General features: G+C 46.5%; 1 protein-coding gene and 1 pseudogene across 2 annotated transcripts in view; both read right to left on the bottom strand.

The window, feature by feature from the left end:
- Positions 1-15,949, bottom strand: part of LOC139051974 (monocarboxylate transporter 12-like) — a 73,556-nt gene extending 57,607 nt beyond the window's left edge. For both annotated transcript variants that reach the window (XM_070529030.1, XM_070529036.1), the window contains exon 1: positions 15,701-15,949. In XM_070529030.1, the coding sequence (XP_070385131.1) occupies positions 15,701-15,764 (64 nt within the window). In that variant the 5' untranslated portion in view covers positions 15,765-15,949. The remainder of the gene's footprint in view (positions 1-15,700) is intronic.
- Positions 7,548-8,768, bottom strand: LOC139052037 (uncharacterized; annotated as a pseudogene).
- Positions 15,950-21,551: the final 5,602 nt, after the last annotated feature.

Genomic DNA, 21,551 nt, shown 5'->3' with positions numbered 1-21,551 from the left:
CCGAGATCTGAGACATATATATTAAAGAGTATTGGCCCTAGCGTGCTTCCTTGGGGCACAGCACACGTTATTAATTTGAAATTGCTGTAGCTATCATCAAGTTTAACGCATTGTAGTCGATCAGTAAAATAATTTAGAAAAAATTATAGAAGTGACCTCTGAATCCTAGATTCTTTAGCTTGTTGAGTAATATCTTATGTACTACTGTGTCAAGAGCCTTTGATAGGTCTAAAAATAGGGCTAACACTACATTATTATTTTCTATTGATGTACTAATATAGTCAGAGAATTCTTCAAGCAGACTAATTGTGTTTTTATTCTTCGTAAAACCAAACTGTGCCATGTTATTCAGAGAATACTTTTCACAGAATGACTGCATTACAGAGACCACATATGTTTCCATTATATGCGCTATTGTGGACAATATTGCTATCGGTCTGTAGTTTGCGCAATCACTTCTCTTTCCGTTTTTGTAGACAGGTCTTACGATTCAAATTTTTAGTTCTTTGGGTATTATGCCCGTTTCGAAAATTCCGTTTAGAATCTTTAAAAGTACTTCTTTTAGTCTGTGAAAGTTGAAGTACAAATCTCGAGGGCGGATTTTATCAAACCCCGGTGGCTTGAACTTTGCCCTCGGGCTTAGCAGCGCAACGCCCAAACCACTATGCCACCATGGCGAGTGCCCCGCCTTTTCAGGCATGCGTCCGTGATCTGTCTGTCTGTCTGTCCAATGCCTCCTTTACTAGAGGCCTACCGCGTCGCTAGTCTTCCCATTGGAGCAGAGGCTCCCGTAGTTCAGGGCAGTCGCGGAGAGATGGCGCTCGCAGCCGACCCACTTCCTGTTGCGGAGGAAGTGACGACTGGCGCACGCTCGACTAATGGCTTGACGAGAGACCGCGGGTCCTGCCTCCGGGATCGCAACAGGCGCTGCTAAAATCTCGGAGGCAGGGCTACGTGATTTATGTTTGCAGCGGCCACCGCAGCTAGCGCTCGCAACCGACCCGGATTAACCCGGGTGGGGAAAAGTAAAGAGGAGAGGGGCACGAACCAGCTTCTCAGCTCACGCGGCAGGCATCTAATAAAAGAGGCATTGGTCTGTCTGTCTGTCTGTCTGTCTCTGTCTATTTGTCTCTGTCTGTATGTCTCTGTCTGTCTCTGTCTGTCTGTCTGTATGTATGTCTCTGTCTGTCGGTCTGTACTCGTACGCCGGCGGGCTTAAGGCATTGCCTACCAACTTGAGCTGCTGGGCATTATGCTCATGTATCGCGTTGCCGACGTGGCCGTGGCATCGTCTTCATTCGAGCTCCGTCATTCGACTCTCGCCTGTGTTACATCGTCTTCATTCGAGCTCCGTCATTCGACTCTCGCCTGTGTTACGGTTGGCGTGAAGCACCCCGTGCAAAAAGGATGCTCGATCACCATGCCTCATCGAAACGAAGGGTGAATTCCCTATTTGTCGTGGTTGTCTCGAAGGGTTACCGGTCTGGCTGGCACCCCGCAATGCTCACAGGCCCCTTTGTGTGTGTGCAACTTTAGAGGGATCCTTTCCTCGAACTGTCAAGCTCTACAGGAGAACTTTTGCGAACCAACGTCGCCTAGAACAAAGGATCAAGCCACGACGAGGATTTACAACGTCAGCTGGGACAATGGATCAGCCGCCTATCGACAACCATACGCCCTTTCCGCGAACTAGCAACGCGCGAAAGAGAAGTGATCAGCTGTCTACTATTCCCAGGACTGCGGACTGCCGCCACTGGAGGCACGCTCGTGAAGACGTCAGATGGGACAATGGATCAGCCGCCTATCCACAACCAGACGCCCTTTCCGCGAACCAGCAACGCGCGAAAGAGAAGTGATCAGCTGTCTACTATTCTCAGGACTGCGGACTGCCGCCAGTGGAGGCACGCTCGTGAAGACGTCAGATGGGACAATGGATCAGCCGCCTATCCACAACCAGACGCCATTTCCGTGAACCAGCAACGTGCGAAAGAGAAGTGATCAGCTGTCTACTATTCCCAGGACCGCAGATTGCCGCCAGCCGAGTCACGCTCGTGAAGACGTCAGCTGGGACAATGAGTCAGCTGCCTATCCACAACCAGACGCCCTTTCCGTGAACCAGCAACGCGCGAAAGAGAAGTGATCTGCTGTCTTCTATTCCCAGGACCGCAGATTGCCGCCAGCCGAGTCACACTCGTGAGGACGTCAGCTGGGACAATGGGTCAGCCACCTATCCACAACCAGACGCCCTTATAAGGCTTCGAGGCTGTCGATGCGATCGTTTTCTGTTTGCCTGCGCGTGGTCTCGATGGCTCGCTTCTTCGGTGCCAGTTCCTCTATGGCTGTCTTCTGCATGTTCGTGGTTGTTTCCTAGGTCTTGCTTGTACTTGGCGTGGGTCTCTGTAGAGGCTCGTTGTTGCATAGCAGCAACTGACGGATCTCGGCGATCTCTCTCGTGAGGTTGTTGATGGTCGCTCACGTACCTTGTTCACATTGTGAGCATTATATTACCCCTTCATCTTCTTCATCTGTATATATTCATCATCATGGCCAGCGTCATCGTCCTCAGCGCATGACCGGCGCAATAAAACCGTTGAGGCTTAACAGCTGTCTCGCAAGTGGTGGAGGCTGCTCTCGATCCCTTGGTTCTCTACGCCTTCTAGTTTCCCTGGAGCTTCGTTCAGGCCGCCGCTTGCTCCAACTTTCCACCAGGATGCCTCGAGAAGATCCTCCAGGAGCCGCCGGCGTCACCGTCTCTTCCCCACCAGTCGTTCCATCGACCGTCAGCACACGGCAGCGTGATCCCACCATGTTCGCTGGCCTTCGTAGTGACGACGTTGATGACTGGCTGGACAATTATGACCGCGTGAGTGAGTCTAACCGGTGGAATGCCATGCACAAGCTTCGCAACGTCGCATTCTACCTCACTGACATTGCCAGGACTTGGTTCCTCCACCACGAGAACATCTTGCCTCACTGGGCGGCATTCAAACACCAGCTTCGGCAGATTTTGGGCGCTCTCAACGTCCGCTCTGAGGTCGCCAAGAGAAAGCTTGATGGAGGCACGCAACTTCGCGGGGAAACATACATATCTTATATCGAGGACGTCCTCGCTCTTTGTAGCCGTGTTGACGCCACCATGACGGAATCTGATCGTGTTCATCACATCCTAAAGGGCATTGCTCACATCGCGTTCAATGCACTGGCGATCAAGAATCCTAATACCGTTAACGAGGTGATCGCGACTTGCCAGCACCTGGATGTACTGCAGGCTATACGTTTACAACCTGCCGCCGGTGACGCGCTTCCTTCGTCAGATACCGACCTGCGTATGCTGATTCAGGCTCTCATACGCGAAGAGCTCCAAGCGTGTGGCCTGCTCAGTCCCCTCGTTCTTCAGCCTCAGCCTTCGGTTCCTGGCCTGCCCGACATCATCAAAGAGGAGCTATTCTCGATGACCTCCGCTGCGAGCTGTGGCCCTCCTTCACAATCCACCACGTATGCTTAGGTTGCGGCTATGCAACCAGCGTTCGTTCGGACAGCGCCTCCTGCTCCTGCTACTGCCCCCAACCATCTGGCGACTCTACCACCCCGTCCGCCTGCCACAGGATATTACACTACCCGGCCTACGCACCGCCTCATTTGTTACTATTGTGGTAATCGCGGTGACATATCGCGTTTTTGCCGAAGACGACAACAGGATGAACGCCGTGGCTACGATATTTATGAGAGAGACCCGTTGCTTCCTCCGAGTCCTTACCAGCGCCGACTCTCCCCACGCTCATTTTCTCCACCTCCCGAAGCGCCTCGCAACTACCGTCCAGGGCGCCGCCGCTCGACATCACCCCTACAACCGGCCACCCGTACTCCTGACTACCGATCGGAAAACTAGACGGTGCAGTTTTTGGAGGGAAAGCTGCATGGCTCGCACAGACTACAATTCCTCCAGCGTGCCCGGCCAATACTTTATTCGTGTGCGTAGAAGATGTACCAGTCCTAGCATTGCATGATACGGGAGCAGCTATTTCTACTATTCACGCTGGCTTGTGCGTTCGTCTACGCAAAGTAACTACACCTTACAGTGGAGTTCTTCGTGGTGCGAATAATGTGGTGATTCGGCCATCGGCGCAATGCACCATTAGAGTTTCGACCGACGGGATACGCCACCATATCCAGTTCGCAGTGTTGACTTCCTGTGCTCACATGCTTATACTAGGGTGGCACTTTCTCCCTTCGGCGTCGGCTTTCATCTCGTGCCGTGAACGCCTCGATAACTTGACAGAGACCGACAATTCAGACGACGTGCACGAACCGCGCCTTCGCTTACGAACTGCTGACAATTGTATGGTGCCACCTGGTTGCGAACAACTCCTTGCAGATAACTCTGACATCACCGATGGTGACGTTTTAGTTGTACCGTCAGCCCGCTGCCTATTCAAAGGGATTGCTGTGGCACCCAGCCTTGTTCCCTTCACCAACGACACTGCCACTTTGGCTGTAATCAACACAACCGATAAGCCAGGCCTGCTTTCTAAAGGTGCCATTCTCATGTGCGTCTTGGACACTCAGCCTGTCTCTGCGCTTACCTCGACTACTGCTGTTTCACAACCACCCACAGCTATGGATCCGGTCCCTGCTTCTGATCTCGCTAGTACCATCAGCTCCGATCTAACGCCGCAGCAGACGGGGGAGTTATTGGCGTTGTTATCCAAGCATAAAGACTGCTTCGACGTCCACTCTCGTCTTCTGGGGCAGACTTCTGCGACGGCTCATCGCATACACACAGATGGAACTACCGTAGTGCGCCGGCGGCCATATCACGTTTCTTCCGCTTAACGACAGATCATCGATACCCACGTTGCCGACATGCTGAAACGTGGCATACTAGCAAGTCCTTGGTAGCAAGTCCTTGGTCGTCACCTGTCATTTTGGTGCGTAAGAAAGACGGCTCAGTGCGATTTTGCGTAGACTACCATGCCTTGAACAAAATAACCCGCAAAGATCCACTGCCCCGAATCGATGATGCGTTAGATTCATTACAAGGCGCGGAGTATTTCTCCAGCCTTGGTCTACGCTCCGGATACTGCATGGCAGATACCCATGCACGAAGCAGACAAGGAGAAAACCACCTTTGCCACACCCGATTAATTTTACGAATTTAACGTAATGCCTTTCGGCCTGTGTATTGCTCCCGCCACATTTGAGCGGATGATTGATAGCAAACTACGGGGCCTAAAGTGGAAGACTTGCTTGTGCTACCTTGACGACATCATCATATTTTCGTCGACCTTCCATCAGCACTTGCAGCGCCTCGACGAAGTCCTGACATGCCTGTCAGCTGCTGGCCTTCAGCTGAATACAAAAAAGTGCCACTTCGCCAGAAAAACCATTAAAGTGCTCGGACACCTTGTCATCAAGAAGGGCCTTCGACCCGACCCCGACAAGATTACCGCTGTCCTCCGCTTCCCCAGGCCTCAACGCGCCAAAGACGTGCGTAGCTTCCTTGGCCTAGCTTCGTATTTCCGGCGCTTCATACGTAACTTTGCCACCATTGCGGCGCCGCTCCATCAACTCCTTCCTTCTGGAGCTCCCTACGTATGGTCGGACGAATGCCAAACTGCTTTTGACGCCCTCAAGCGTGCCCTCACGTCCGAACCTGTGCTTTGCCATTTCGACCACACTGCACCCACTCTTCTACATACTGACGCCAGCGGACACGGTATCGGCGCTGTTCTTCTGCCACGTCAGCAAAATTCTGAAGAATGTGTGGTTGCATAGGCAAGTCGCACGCTAACAGTTGCAGAGAAAAATTATACGATTACCGAGCAAGAGTGTCTTGCCGTTGTTTGGTCGTTCCAAAAATGTCGGCCTTATCTGTACGGCCGCCACTTTACGGTCGTTACTGATCACCACGCCTTGTTCTAGTTGGCGACGCTAAATAATTTAACGGGACGTCTCGGCCGTTGGATACTCCGTCTACAAGAATACGACTTCGACGTCACCTACAAGTCTGGAAAGAAACACCAGGATGCCGATGCTCTCTCTCGTTGTCCCTTACCACCGTCTTCAAACGCTGCTTGCTCTCCACCTTCCGTGAGAAAACCACAGGGCGCGTCGTCTGCATTCCCTTCGCTCGCTGCTGCCGACCGGCTCCCATCAAGCCATTCTCATACGTTTGCCTCTTGCCAACGTAGTCACTCCTACTGCCACTCGTTATGGAGCGTATTCGCGGATCATCTCGCCCACCTTACGCTCGGCTCCATCGGCAGTTGAAGAACTTCAAGATCGAAAATTCGATATTATACCGGTACGTATTTTATCCCGAAGGACACCGTTGGGTTCCTGTCGTTCCCCCAATCACTTCGGGCCCAGATATTGGACACCTTTCACGGCGATCCCACTGCCGGTCACTTTGGTTTCCATAAAACCTACGAGCGAATTCGCAGCCGCTTCTCTTGGCCTGGACTTGCAACCAGCGTAGCGAAATACGTGGCTTCCTGTTCGCTCTGCCAACACCGCAAACGACTGACCTCACCTCCGGCTGGACTGCTCCAACCTGTCCCGTGTCCTGAAGCTCCTTTCGCAGTCGTTGGTATCGACCTTTATGGACCACTACCCTTAACCACTGGCGGTAAACGATGGATCGTCACAGCTGTAGACCACTTGACACGGTACGCTGAAACAGCCACACTATCTTCGGGATCCGCAGAGGAGGTTGCAGCCTTTTCCTTGGAAGCCATCTTTTTATCGCATGGAGCCCCACGTGTCCTTTCGAGTGACCGCGGCAGGACCTTTTTCTCTAAACTTCTCGAAGGTGTTCTCCGTGCGTGCAATACCATCCATAAAACGACTTCCAGCTACCACCCTCAAACTAATGGTCTCACAGAGCGCTTTCATGGCACGCTCTCCGACATGATATCTATGTACATCAACCCTGACCACACCAATTGGGATGTCATTCTACCATTCGTCACTTTCGCATACAACACGGCCGTCCAACGCACTACGGCATACTCGCCCTTTTTCCTCGAGTATGGTCGCCAACCGCTCACTATCCTCGACGCTTCTTTCTTCGGTGTTCCCGTGCCTTCGTCCACATCAGTGTGTGAGCAGTTCGTTTCGCGCGTTGCCCGGTGTCGCCGACTTGCCCGCCTCAACAGCGACGCCAGTCAACAAGACCCCAAAATTCGCTATGATGCATCTCACCGTGTCGTTTCCTTCCACCCTGGAGACGAAGTGTTACTGTGGACCCCATTTCGCGCTCCTGGATTGTGCGAGAAATTTTAGTCCCGTTTTATCGGGCCCTACATTGTTCGGGAACAGACTTCGCCAGTTAACTATCGTGTCACTCCATTTGTTCCGCGACGGCCGCTACCGTGCCACAGAAATTGTGCATGTTTCGCGTTTAAAACCTTTCATACGGCGTTTCCCGCCATAACCAGCGGCCAGGTTGGCCGCTTCCACGCGCGGGGGAAACTGCGTGAGCATTATATTACCCCTTCATCTTTTTCATCTGTATATATTCATCATCATGGCCAGCGTCATCGTCTTCAGCGCGCGACCGGCGCAATAAAACCGTTGAGACTTAACAGCTGTCTCGCAATATCTTCTTTCTTCGTGGCTTCGGTGATTTTCTGCGCGCTCCTTATATTGTTCCCTTTCACTGCGTCGACCCAGCTCACTCGCTCACGTGATGGTGACCTTTTGCTGCTGAGGCTTCTCTGGGAGCAGCTGCTGTCTCTGGATTTAGGAGCGCGGTTCTCCGAAGGGGTCCTTGAGTTTCGCGCATCTGGCGTCTTGTCGAGTGGCGGGAAATCGCACTCCGACAGCAGCTGGCGTACGGCCTGTCGGCGCTCCCATTGTCGCTTGCGTACTACGTAGGGGATCTTGTATTTCGCCTTCCACGTTCGGCCTCTGGTCGGGTGTTCGCCCTCACACAACTTACATTTTGGGGTACAGCGATGATCTTCCGTAGGGTTCGCGAGTCCGCTGGCCAGGCACATCTTGATTGTGAGGGTCGGGTACACGTCCTTGCGGTGTCCCACTCGGGCGCACTGCTGACAGACGTCGATCTGTTTCCTGTAGAGGCGGCGCGGTATCAGGGTGACTCCGTATCGGACGAAGTTAGGTACCTTGGGTCCCTGCAACACCACGATCGCAGTGGTCGTGCTTCTAATACTTTTTGCGGCCACTGCTAGCGGATTTCTCTCGTTGACGATGTTTCCATCTAGCTCGTCGGCGCTCGCGTCGATGGGGATGCTTCTGATGACGCCCTTCACGGTGTCGTGAGCTGCTGTGCGATATGCGCTGACCTCGTAGGGTGTGCCTTGAATAGAGATTTCCTGGATTTTAGCGTACCTTGCCGCGTTGCCTTCATTCGGTGTACTGACGACCATGATGTTCTGTTGCGTGTTGGGGCTGATGGTGTCCGCGGCGCTTTTGTCGCTCGTGACCTTGGCCGCAACGAGTATGGCCGCAGCGACGGTGGTGGTGACGGTCTTGACGATGTCCAGTCCACCTCTGGGTCTAACAACTATCTTGCTTTCTTCTAGTGGCATGGCTGGCATGCGTGCTGCCTTGATAACCGAGGCTCTGACGTTCTTGTTGAATTTCGACCTCGTGCTTGTTTGACTCCCGCCGGGTCCATCGGGCTGGCCGCTGGCGGGGGTCAGCTGGCGCAGCCTCGACATGCGTTCCCCCGCGAGCGTCCATCCGGCGTCGTTGTGGTATTCATCGAGTGATAACTCTTTTCATTGAATTTGAACGCACATGTGATTGTCCACGACCATTGTTGTTTGAGCGGGCGCCTCCATCTCGGAGCTGACGAGCGGCAGCCGCCGAGGAGTACGGCAGGCCGCTGTCGGTGCGACGGTGTTGGGCCTAGCGTCCGCGGAACACGCCTAAGCCTAGCAATCCTTCGCACGGCGGCAGTAGAAGTAGTCACAAGATGTGGCAAAGAAAAACGCACCTCTGGGGTCAGCTGGTATCGGTCGACGCCGCTCGCCTTCACGGACACATTGGTGCAAGCAAAACTTTAGTTTGAGGTAATTAGCACTGCGTAATTGGCTAGCAATCACGGAGCCGATCTGTGACTTCGTCTTGCGGATGTAAGCAATGCGATATTGTCCGCATAAACATAAACATGTACCTCAGGAGACAAATGAATTGCGCTTAGCAAAATGTTAAATAATGTAGGGGAAATAACGGAACCGTGTGGTACACGTCTTGTCTGCTTGTGTCTAGACGTCGAAATACCATGTTGGCAACAATGAAACTCCCTATCCCTTATAAATTCATAGATCCAAGCGGTTATATATTTCGGGAAATTCGTACACTGAAGCTTATCGAATAGAATACAATATTCTACAGAGTCTCATGCTTTTGGTACATCTAGCATCACCAAAGCTGCGTACTCTTGTTTGCAGTGAGGAAGTCTAATGCGGCTCTCTAAATCTACATGGGCGCACCATATGGAATGGCTGGGACGAAATCCAATCTGAAAAGGGCAGAGAAGGGTATCATCTTGCATAAAATTTGTTATACGGCCGTGAAGAACCCTTTCTTATAATTTGACGACATTGGAGGTAAGATCAATCAATCAATCAATCAATCAATCAATCAATCAGACTTTATTTCAAATACATTTGTTGACAGATTTTGTTTGCTGGTCAATCTAAGCACATAGTGCTTGTTAGAAGACCAAGCAGCAGGTGGTACAGCTTTCAATAAAGATATGAAACATACAATTACCGTTCAAAATTATACAACTTCAAAGTAAAATATTCTAACACACAAAGAATAAATACTACGTTTTCCAGTCACGTAAGAATCCCAATAAGAAATCACATATTACAATAAACAGTCGAATACCATTTCCTCACATTTTTCATCATTTTACCTTTTGAATTGATATCATACAGCGTTGCATCAAGTTCATTAAAGGTATCAGGGACATAGTACTTTCTTGTTTTCTTTCCATAGTTTGTTAACACCCTTGGCTTAAAATACCTTTCTGTTTTTCGTAACCCAACATCTTTTTTTACCAATACTTTAAAAGAATTTGAATAATAATAACGTGTTACAACCACATACTTAAATAGCTCCTGTACTGGAAGTATTGCTAGAATGTTATACTTTTCTTTTCTCTCTGATTGTTCTAGTCCGGTTCCATAAGTTATGCTGTTGACAATTCGCTTGACTACGCGATCAATCGCTTGCTTTTTATAGTCAGAACATGTACCATATAATGTTATACCATATGTAATTACCGATTTTGCTAATGCCTTGTATATTGTAACTCTTAGGTTAATAGGCGTTTTCCCGCGCAGACTATACATCATGGCCGTGACAGCTCTTAGCTTTCCACAAACGTGTATGACATGGTTATTCCAGGTTAGATGCTGATCGAAAAAAATTCCTATATACTTGACCACACGCTCAAACTGTAATGGTTGACAAATACATGCGTTGCAATGTGGAGCGTGCAAATATACATTCATGTTAAATGCAAGCACCTTATGTGGATTCCTGAAGCAGATTAGTTTAGTTTTTTGATGATTTATAAAAATTGAATTATGTGCGAACCATTCTACGATTACTGATATGTCTCTTTGGAAGATTTGACATCCCGAGTTATAGTCACTCATGTGTAGCGCTATCGCAGTGTCATCAGCGTACTGAAAAAGTTTTGATTTCAGTGGTAGGAGGCCGAGATCTGAGACATATATATTAAAGAGTATTGGCCCTAGCGTGCTTCCTTGGGGCACAGCACACGTTATTAATTTGAAATTGCTGTAGCTATCATCAAGTTTAACGCATTGTAGTCGATCAGTAAAATAATTTAGAAAAAATTATAGAAGTGACCTCTGAATCCTAGATTCTTTAGCTTGTTGAGTAATATCTTATGTACTACTGTGTCAAGAGCCTTTGATAGGTCTAAAAATAGGGCTAACACTACATTATTATTTTCTATTGATGTACTAATATAGTCAGAGAATTCTTCAAGCAGACTAATTGTGTTTTTATTCTTCGTAAAACCAAACTGTGCCATGTTATTCAGAGAATACTTTTCACAGAATGACTGCATTACAGAGACCACATATGTTTCCATTATATGCGCTATTGTGGACAATATTGCTATCGGTCTGTAGTTTGCGCAATCACTTCTCTTTCCGTTTTTGTAGACAGGTCTTACGATTCAAATTTTTAGTTCTTTGGGTATTATGCCCGTTTCGAAAATTCCGTTTAGAATCTTTAAAAGTACTTCTTTTAGTCTGTGAAAGTTGAAGTACAAATCTCGAGGGCGGATTTTATCAAACCCCGGTGGCTTGAACTTTGCCATGCCTTGAATTATCGTCCAAAGAACCAACTTCGGTGATCGCTGGAAGATAAGCTGAATACGCGCATGTGCGTTTCGGCTCGTATTCTAAATGTTGGTCACTCTCCGTTTTTTTCAGCTTCTCTGCTGCAGAAGTAAAAGTTTCATTAAATTTATTGCATAGCATCTGTAAGTTTTCATTTGGGAAATTTGTTTTCACGGTATCATCGACGCTAGCTCGTTTGGATCTGCCCATTAATTCGTTTGCCGCAGTCCAAGTCTTTTTCACGTCCTTTTTGCATTCCGAAAATCGGCGCATCAAATATTTTCTTTTTTCCAGGCGTAACTTAGCTGTCGCCGCATTTCGTAAAGTTCGAAATTCCACTCTGTGTTGTTCGTTGCCTGGCTCTTTTCTGCACCTCTGCCGTGCTTTGTCTTTTTGAAAGCATAACTCAATAATATCACTCGTAATCCATCTGGTATTAGGATTTCTTTGCTTGATTGTTATGATTTTAGAGGACTTTACGTATATCATCCTGAAAGTTTCAACAAATTTGGCATATAAACTGGCTTGGTCTAAATGTAAAAGTGAAATCCAATCTGTGTCCTTTATGTACATGTCAACTTTTGCGTTGTCTATAACAATTGGTCTAATGTTGTCTAAGTCAAGTTTATCTGCTTTTTTCTTCAATAGTGGGATAACTTAAGCTACTCTCCACTCTCTTGGAACCCATGAATATTTAAGAAAGAAATTTAGTATATTTAGCAGGTCCTGAGGCCGCATAATCAAACAAAACTTTTAGCATTCCTGTTTTAATGCCATGTGGACCTGGGGCTGACGCCTGTAACGAACTAATAATGCCTTCAAGCTCTGTCGCTGTTACTGTTACAAAGTCGTCTCTCAAGGGAGGTTTCTTTAGTCCTATCGGCAATTTATGCTTTAAACGTCCTGCAAGTCCTTGAGCAATTTTCTCAATTGATTCCGATAATTTGTTTGCTGATAGAACGACAGAGTCAACATTCACGGGTACCGCTATAACTTTACGAGATTGAAGAAATTTAAACAGGGCTTTTTTATTGCTAGACTTCGAAAGGTATCTGTAGTGCTTGGAATCATAATCCTCCTTAGTAGTTATATATGTAAAATCAGCCCAATTACCAGGACATTGGTTGTATAAATCTTTCTTTCCACGCAGCTTTTCTACGTATAAAATCTTGCTCGCAGTCAGAATTCCACCAGGGACAATATAATCCACCCTTAGTAGATTGAACAACAAATTGATCTATTTTTTTATGATTGCTTTAGAATTGAACATAGGCTCATTGCTTAGATATCCGTCTCCATGCCCTCCTGAGCTTGTATATCTCATTTTAACGCATTTTTAAATTTTTCGTAATTAACAAAAGTGCGCACTCTACTAACTAAACTAACTAACGGGGTAAGTAGTTCAAAAATGATAGGGAGATGATCACTGTTAGTTCCGGAATCAAGTCGTCCTGGAGGTTACAGACATGCTCGAGGTAGCAAACGTAAGATCTAGGGCAGATCGCGTCGACTACGAACAAAAGTACGTGCTCTCGAATTTAAGGAAGAGAAATGATTCGCTAAGACCCAACCCCACAAGCGTTTGCCACAAGTGTCCGTTCGGAAGCCCCACGATACATGATGACAATTAAAATATCCCACTAGTATGATGTTCTTCTGACTGCAAGCCATAGAAGCATCTAAACAATGGGTATCTTGCACTCCAGTGGGGAAGTACGTGTTAAATATAGAAAACGGTGTGCAACCAGGAAGTATTGTATCTAGTGCTAAGATTTCACAGTCTGGGGACATTCTCTGGTATGCTATAGTAGCTCTATGGCGAGATGTTTGATGAGACAAAGAAAATTAAACCACCACCTCGAGATAGGCGATCCAATCGAAAACATCGGAAATTTTTTAGATGAAAAGTCTGACCAGCAGCAAGCCAAGTTTCTCGTAAAATTATAATATTTGGAGAATATTTAGAAATAAGATATAATAAATCTGTGGCAGCGGAAACTATGGAACGAGAGTTCCACTGATTTACTGTTAAAATTCCTATGGTGAATGAATCCGACCAGCAAATACTGCTTGGTTTAAAACGCTCTTTTAAGAAGTCATTCTTAGTTGTAATCTCTCTAACGTACTTTTTTGCCTTGGTGTTGGTTGCTACGAGCACAAGCAACTACGTTGCTTGTGCTCGTAGCAAAGTTCAAAGGAGCACGTAGCACGTTCAAAGGAGCAAGTTCGTAGCACGGTTCAAAGGAGCACAAGCAACTACGTTGCTTCTGCTCCTTTGAACCGTGCTGTATTTGTAACCTTCCAATCTGAAGATAATGAAAAAATTTAAGCTGTCATAATTTAGTATGTAAATATTAGAGGTAGACGATCAAATATCGATTTTTTCAAATACCAATCGAATACTAGTTAGTAAGTATCGAATATCAAATAGACAAACGCAGACGCACATATATACAGCTTGAATATTTGTTTCGGTATAATTAGGAACATGCTTGCACTGAATAGACAGTCAGCTATCACGCACAATTAAGATAGCTTTAAGCACAAGATCACAACAGTCATGCAAAGAAATACATGAAAAGCCGATAGCCACTTGACACCTTTAAGCCTGGCGGCAAACAAGCTTTCCAAAAATGACAGGCATTTGAAACTGACCAACTTTTCAAAAACGCATAATAAATAGTTGTTGAAAAAATATCAGAAGTTATGGAAAAGGAAAATAAAACGCTAAGGGGGTATTTGTGTGCCCTAGAAAAAATACTGAGCCTTTAAAAGAAAAGCATCACTGGTTGTAATGTAAGAGATAAAACTCCTACATGACTAGGCTGCAAGAAAGACTAATTGGTAGGCCATAAGCACGATATAGCCGATTGTCAAGTATCGGACGAAAAGAAGGGGAACCGAGGGGCCCGGATTTGTAAGAACGCTCTCACGTATTTGTTAGTCAGAACAATGTGAAAGCAACAGGTAATGAAGAAACGGAAAGCATAGGATAAATTATTTGTAGTTTCTAATCGAAGTGCGAAAAATGAGAAGCTCATGGGAAATGGAGGAACACTCAACTTGCTGACGGTGAGAGCCGAATCCACAACCTCTGCATTATGCGCGCGTTGCACTACAAATTCTGCTACTGCGACGACGGCAGTTCCCATGGCCATGCAGTCTTGGGTATTTATGTATGTATACAAGATCTAACCTAAGGTGTGTTAAGCAGCGCAAAACTTCCACCGCACAAAAATTAAATTATGGGGTTTTACGTGCCAAAAGTATGACCTTATTATGAGGCACACCGTAGTATCTGGGCACTTCGGACCGGACACTAAAGATTTCCCCAGTGAGAAGTCTTTCGATAGATTTGAACAAATTAGCTTGCGCCGTGATGTTAATAGCAATTTCACTCATATTGAGGATGCTGTTAAAACGTGCATCGACACGTTGATGGCACGTTCTTAATGAGCACACGTTGTCATAGTATCGCGTTGAAGGGCACCGAATAGAATGCGTTTTGTTTTTTGGCTATGAAAGCGCGCGTGAACACTACGGAAGCGGGTGTAGCAATTGTTGCGGCAGTGATGAGCACGGCGGTCTGCACGAGCTGCGCCGAGACAGGCACGCTGACGCGAGGGAAGCATGTATTTAGCTTTTCTGCGTGCTTATGCCCGACGTATATTAGCGCAACATGCAAAAAACCGACGGAACACGACGGACTGACTTGCGTAAAAGCACTACCCAATCAGTCTAACGTACCTGTGAAATAAAGTTGAAGGGAGACGTCAGACGCAATTTTAGCCGCAGCCTTTCGAAAATCCCAGTAGAATCCACCGATAACTATTATCGAGGACAGCCTTATCTTTCAAATCCACTAGAATTTCTTTGAGCGGCATTATATTGCCGCGCGACTGGCCGCTCGAGGCACTTTGCGTTTATTCGCAGGCTCCTTTCACGCTCGGAAAAACGCTTTCATGTAGCACATATTGAGCAAAAGAAAGCCGTTTCGGGAGTGTTTCACGTCACTCTACAATTTCCTCATTGACAATAAGAGTAATTATATAATTAGGCGGAATGCAAAAAAAATAATTTGGGTATCTCCAAGCGACGGCAAACAACGTTACCTTGGTTCTGTCCAGCTACGTGGCATTTGCATATTTTTTAAACCTTGCTGCGTAATACTTTGGACAACCTGTATGTTACCACATCCGGTTTCTTATGACTGGCGATCAGAGACCTACGAACCAACCGTCGATTAAATGGCAGGATTGGCGCAAATAACCACGCGACTTAACGAGGTTCCCACGAACCCTGTGAATACACATGGAGAAGCCTTCACTTTCACTTCTCACCTTGCATGACGTGCCCGTCCTCCAATTCTTCGTTATACGGCATGCTCGACGCGGCGAAATCCATTGTGGCGATGAATAACAACGCGTCGTTCTTTACGCGCCCGTTTCGAGCAGTTGGTGGAACAGGCGCTGTTTTATAAGCAGCTCAGGGCAACACGAGTCGTCCGTGCTAAAGGCGCTCCTGGTAACCACGACCGATTAGGGAGCGGCAGAAAAGACAATAATCGGAAGAAAGCTGTATACGCTGTGCATTCCGTCGCGAAAGCCTGGTTTTCTGATCGGGCATATAGAAGAGGACGCGTGTGGCGCAGGTGGTGTGACGTCAACAGACGAGAAATTGATCACTGTTTGTTGCTGGGTTAGCTGCTTAAGGCCCAACCACACGCGGTTAATCGTGCGCGCCTGGCTAGGCGTCACGCGTCTGCGAGAGCGTGCGCGTCTAAAGAGGGTAGACGCGCAGGAATCGCGCGCGTCAAGGAGGTCTTGACCTTGGGCGTCATTTTGAGCGTACGCGACGGAAGTGGCAGCTTGCGCACTGACGTCACGTGGGCCGCATGTACAGTCGACCAAAAAAGTTTACGGACCAAGAGATCTGACAAAAAGCTGAATATCTCCTCAGTCTCAAAACACAGACTGTTATTCCCATTTCCAGCCTTTTGTGGCATATGCGGACAACATTGCGATGCACAATTTTACTGGCTGCTTTTAAAGGCTGCTCGTATATTTTGAATTTTCTGAGATCCAGTGGTCCGTAAACTTTTTTTGCTCGACTGTACGCTTCCGGCCGTTCGGAAAGGTTGTTGAAGTTTCAAAATCGTGCGGACACGCCGGGAGTCACGGCTGGTTTCGTGTCGATAGAGCACAGAGGCTATGGAGGCGATCAACAACGAAGCACTGATCGCCCGTGGTCAGGCTCGACCTGAGCTTTGGTGGAAGGCGAAACACAAGCGCCACAAGAACAAGCACATGATGAGGTGATCGTGCATCGTCATGCCCAACACTGCCTAACAGGTGAGCGCTCGGAATTTTATACGGGCGTCACACCGGAACAGTTTCAATCGCGATCGAGCCCGATCCAGATCGGATTGTGATCACGATTGCCTGTACTGCGCAATCTGCGTAGAACCAATCGTGATCGAGAAATTTGATCGCGCTCGATCGCAATCGAAAGCCTGTGTGGAACCGGTATAAGCTGCCTCTCTCATCAGCCGAATCGCAGATGTCGAAAACGCGTTTCATCTGTGCAGATGGCGTTATCACAATGCTGAAGAAGTGATGGAAGTCCTCGGAGAATAAATTTCGGCGCCTGGGAAGACGCTTCAGAAAGAAAAGAGCCGCGCCGTGTCAGACGACGTTCAGGACGACGTCATCTGGCTGTTTTTCGAGCAGATGATGTTCCTGCGCTACACAATGGAGTGTAGACCGTAAGTGATTTTGAACTTTCCATCTTAGCCGACGTGGTAAAAATGAAACACGGGATTCTAGTGCTTTCTCTTTACTACGTCAACCGGCGATGCCGTATGTTTGTATTATAGCTGGCAATGCACCGCACTGATGGGAATCAACTCAAAATTGTGCTTGCACAAGTAAATTGACGTGCAGTATGCATTATATTCAGCTTTGTCTAATTGGCGATAAAATATTTGTGTGGCATCGCTGCTCTGATTATCGCATATTTCGTTAAATGTGATCCGGTAAGGGGTTATACAAGCAGTACAATGATAGCTCTCTATATTTATTTATTTAGGTACCCACAAAGCCAATTTGGCTTTGCGGAGGGGAGCAGAGAAAGCAGAAATACAGGTACAAAATTACAAGTGAAATAGCACATAAAAACCTAGCAATAAAGCATAAGACGGAAGTACAGAGAATATCACATACAAACTAGCAGGATGAATCAAAATCAAAAGGACTTCCATGATGCACACACATAAACAAAACACAAAAGATGAAAGTACTTTCATTTGATTATATGCACTGATACTAGAAGGCAGCATGCAAGTCAATGGGCAGTATTTAGCTGAGTATTGAATGTTGCTCTAATAACGTGTGTCTTGGGCACTGCAATGAACAGCTTTAATTTTGCATTTTGTTGCTTGCCAGCAGTGTGCAGATCAGTGCTTCATCACAGACCCTCAAATTTTACCTAGCTTGCTCAAGGAATCATTCAGTGCCATCATGCTGTAGGAATAAATGCACCATAGTACTGACGACATTGTCAGCTGTGTAATTGATAATTCTTGTTTTTCTGACTGATCAGCAGTGTCCTTACCTTATTAGCAGGCTGAGGTTATTCTGCAGATCCCAAGTGCTGTGGTTACTGGTTTAAGCGAAGCTTTCAAGGTGTTTGTGGAGAACGCTGTTCCTGCTTTGCAAAATTTCCAAGGAAAGACTAGATGCTCCAGTTAAAGACATTCTCACTATGCAAAAAATGATTGTTCAAATTTTACATGCCAAAACCATGATCTAGTTGCATTATTATAATCGGTATTTGCACTATGTCCGGTACTGGTCACTCGTACAAGACAATAGCCAGTAGTCAGCTGGGATGACAATGGTTCAACGACTACATTAATATCAGTATGAGGCATTCAGCAAGAGCCATTTGGCAAGACAGTAGGAGCAGCGGTGGGAAAGTCCAGAGAAGAGGCAGAGAAGCTTAGCTTTAAGAAACCTTCTGGAAGGATTTGCTCGCTAAGATCAGCTTTACTGGGCGAAAACACCCTTTACAAGGCAGATGGCTGGATGACAAACATTATTATATGTAACTTCCCAAATACGAAGAACAAATGCACTGACTACTGCGTACACAGCTTCACACTGTGTTTAGACATACATTCAGTTAAGAAAAACAGTTTAGAATGAGATGAAGTTTCAAAACAAATGAAAGGAAAACAAAGTTACAAGCCGAGAACGTTTCAAGTAGAAAAACTGGAACAGGAGAGAGCCTTATTCTAAAGCAAGACCTGACAATACTACTACTCTATGTTTAGAAAGTGCAGGCGTAGGTCTTTCAAGATGAAATTTGTTAAGTGGTTTTACTGATTAAATGTAGTGGAATGCTTGCTGCTAATTATTTCGAAACTGAAACATTCCAGATATTATGCGCTGTTTCAAGTACAAGGTATCACTATGCTTTAGGCATGGAGATCTCATAAGAACTGCTTAAATGAATCAGAAGCAAAAACAGAAAAAAGAGCTACACTTAAGTACATGCAGAAACTGTTCATTCTGGTTGTGTGGGCAAGCCACTTTTGTCCCTACAAAACTGACTCAGAGCTTCAGCGTTCTCTAATAAAATGACACCTTAAAGCAAATGTGGACGGACTTGAGCCTTCCTATATTTTTGCATTCAGAGTGGCACAATATTTACACATTGACAATATGTGCAAACCTTAGTACGCTCTCATGCAGGACGTCCGCTAACCTTCCACCAGTGCCCTCATCGGGTGAGGAGGGAAGCGCTGCAGACATCTTAATGAAAAATGCGCCAGTTTTCCGATCTGGCAACACTTGGAAGTGCCATCACCCTCAGGTGAAGAGTCACAAGTGCCAGCATTGACTCTGTCTTCGGCGTCGCACAAGTCTGCGGAGTCTCAGGAAATTTTGGAATCTCTTGAATCATCGATGCATCAAGAAGTTCTGGTTCCTGAGGCTTCTGAGGCACACTACAGCAGGCCTCAGTCACAAGCATTGCTGCTACAGTAGGCAGTCGCAGGCTGGATACGTTGGTAAGCATTGCTTCTGAATGAATGAATGTATGATTTTTATTCGCGCAAGGGCCAGATATGGCCAAAGAGCGCCAGGTCCGCGGTGATGAGTTTGCAATGTAGGTATGAGTTCTATGAAGTTGGTGTGGCGTGGCTGTAAAGGGGCCTAAAATATAGTCACTGTAAAGTGCGTAAAATGTACGTGTAATAAAATTATGGTGATGACAAATGACGTGTGCTATGAGCATTAAGGTGCATTGCAAAATAATGATACGATATAAAAAATGCTTAATTTTCTAAAATTCACTAGAGCACCATGGCCTCGTTAGAGCCCTTGAGACAGAAGGGCCTGGAGGCATGTGCTATATAAAACAACTATCACAGTGGCATCCTCTGGAAAGAGGATGCGCTACGAATTTATTGGGCTCATAACATGTAGGACAACCTCATTTAAAAAATTGAGGACTACATTGGTGTTGAAAAATGGTTCCTTACCAAGAAACATTGCTGGGTGAAGAGGTATGCAATAAATATATGCAAGAGGAAAATGTTTCTTTCTTTCAGATTCGGCTTTGCGACACTCCAAGAGGACGTGGAGGACGGCCAGCATCTCACCATATCGGCCACAGGTTGACGGTTCATTTCCAGTAAGCAGAAAATTGTGTGTACCAAACGTGTGCCCTATTCTGAGGCGGCAGAATAGGACATCTGTTCGCCGTGATTTTGTTGGGGAGGGCCAAAAACCTAATTGTGGCTTTATAACGTGCAGTTTATTGTTTATTTCTGCGTTCCACATGCGTTGCCAGTGTTGTTGCAGTTTCATACGCAAGAAAGGCGTCAGATCTGTGAGAGGGACAGCCGCTGTAGGAAAAGTGTTTAGTGATGTGGGTGATGTAGCCATTTTATTAGCCAGTACATTACCCCCGATACCTCTATGGCCAGGTACCCAGCATATTACTACATGTATAGGTGATATATAAATACTGCATAAGAGGGAGTAAACTTCAATGAAAACAGGATTTTTAAGCTTTTGTAATGAAATTAACGCTTTTACGAGACTTAGCCAGTCTGCATATACAATTGCGCTGTCGAGTTTTAATTTCTGTATATATCTTACTGCAGACAGTCTGCATAGGTTTCTGCAGCGAAGATACTTGTTTGCGGGTTCAATAAGTCAGATGTAGAAAGAGAGGGACCAACAGCAGCATAGGATACACCAGCACGAGCGATCCTACAATCGTCGTTCCACCACGGCACACGCCGTTTGCACGCCAAGCCATTTGCTTCTGATATGCATTTTGAGGCGGCATCTGTTATAAAGGCTGTAAAATACTCAACAGCAGCATCAATTCCTAACGAAGACATGTCAGCCCCTGAGATACTAGTAAGAGTTCGAAATGTCTCCCAATCAGCTGTCTCAATCTTCCACCTAGGAGCTTGCGGTGGATATTCGTTTTCTTTAGGTGATCTTAGGAGTATGGGGCAGTGGTCACTGTCGTAAGGCTTGTCGGTAAGTTCCCATTCAAGTTCAGGCAGTACACAAGGGGAGATTCCTTCCTCCCTCCATCGCTGCCATTTCTGACGTTGGCAATTTCAAGACTGCTGTATTTTCTGCCGTTTTGTAATACCTATTATTGTATAATTATGTACTTTTTTTTCTCACTTACCACTCCTTTCTGCAATGCCTTCGGGCCAGGAAAGTATCCGAAATAAATAAATAAATAAATAATGCTAAGATCTATTGAAGAATAGGTTCTGTTTGCAAGAGAGTAATATGTGTGTTCCTTCTTATTCAACAGGCACGCACCAGAAGAAAAAAGGAACTGTTCAACAAGACGTCCTCGCGCATCTATACGATGGTCGCCCCACAGGTAGTTATGTGCATTGAAATCGCCAAGAATAACATATGGTTCTGGCAATTCATCTATAAAGGACTGAAATTCATGTTTGCTTAGTTTGTAGTGAGGGGGTAAATAAAGCGAGCAAATAGTGATGTTTGTTTAGCAGAACAACTCGAACCGCCACTGCCTCAAGAGCCGTTCGTAGTTGTAAACGTTGACAGGCTATGCTTTTTTGAATTACAATTGCAACGCCGTCCGATGATGCGACAGCATCATCGCGATCATTGCGAGACGTAACAT

This window comes from Dermacentor albipictus, unplaced genomic scaffold (genome assembly GCF_038994185.2).
Source record: "Dermacentor albipictus isolate Rhodes 1998 colony unplaced genomic scaffold, USDA_Dalb.pri_finalv2 scaffold_17, whole genome shotgun sequence".
Taxonomy (NCBI): Eukaryota; Metazoa; Arthropoda; class Arachnida; order Ixodida; family Ixodidae; genus Dermacentor; species Dermacentor albipictus.
This window is presented reverse-complemented; position numbering and strand designations above follow the sequence as displayed.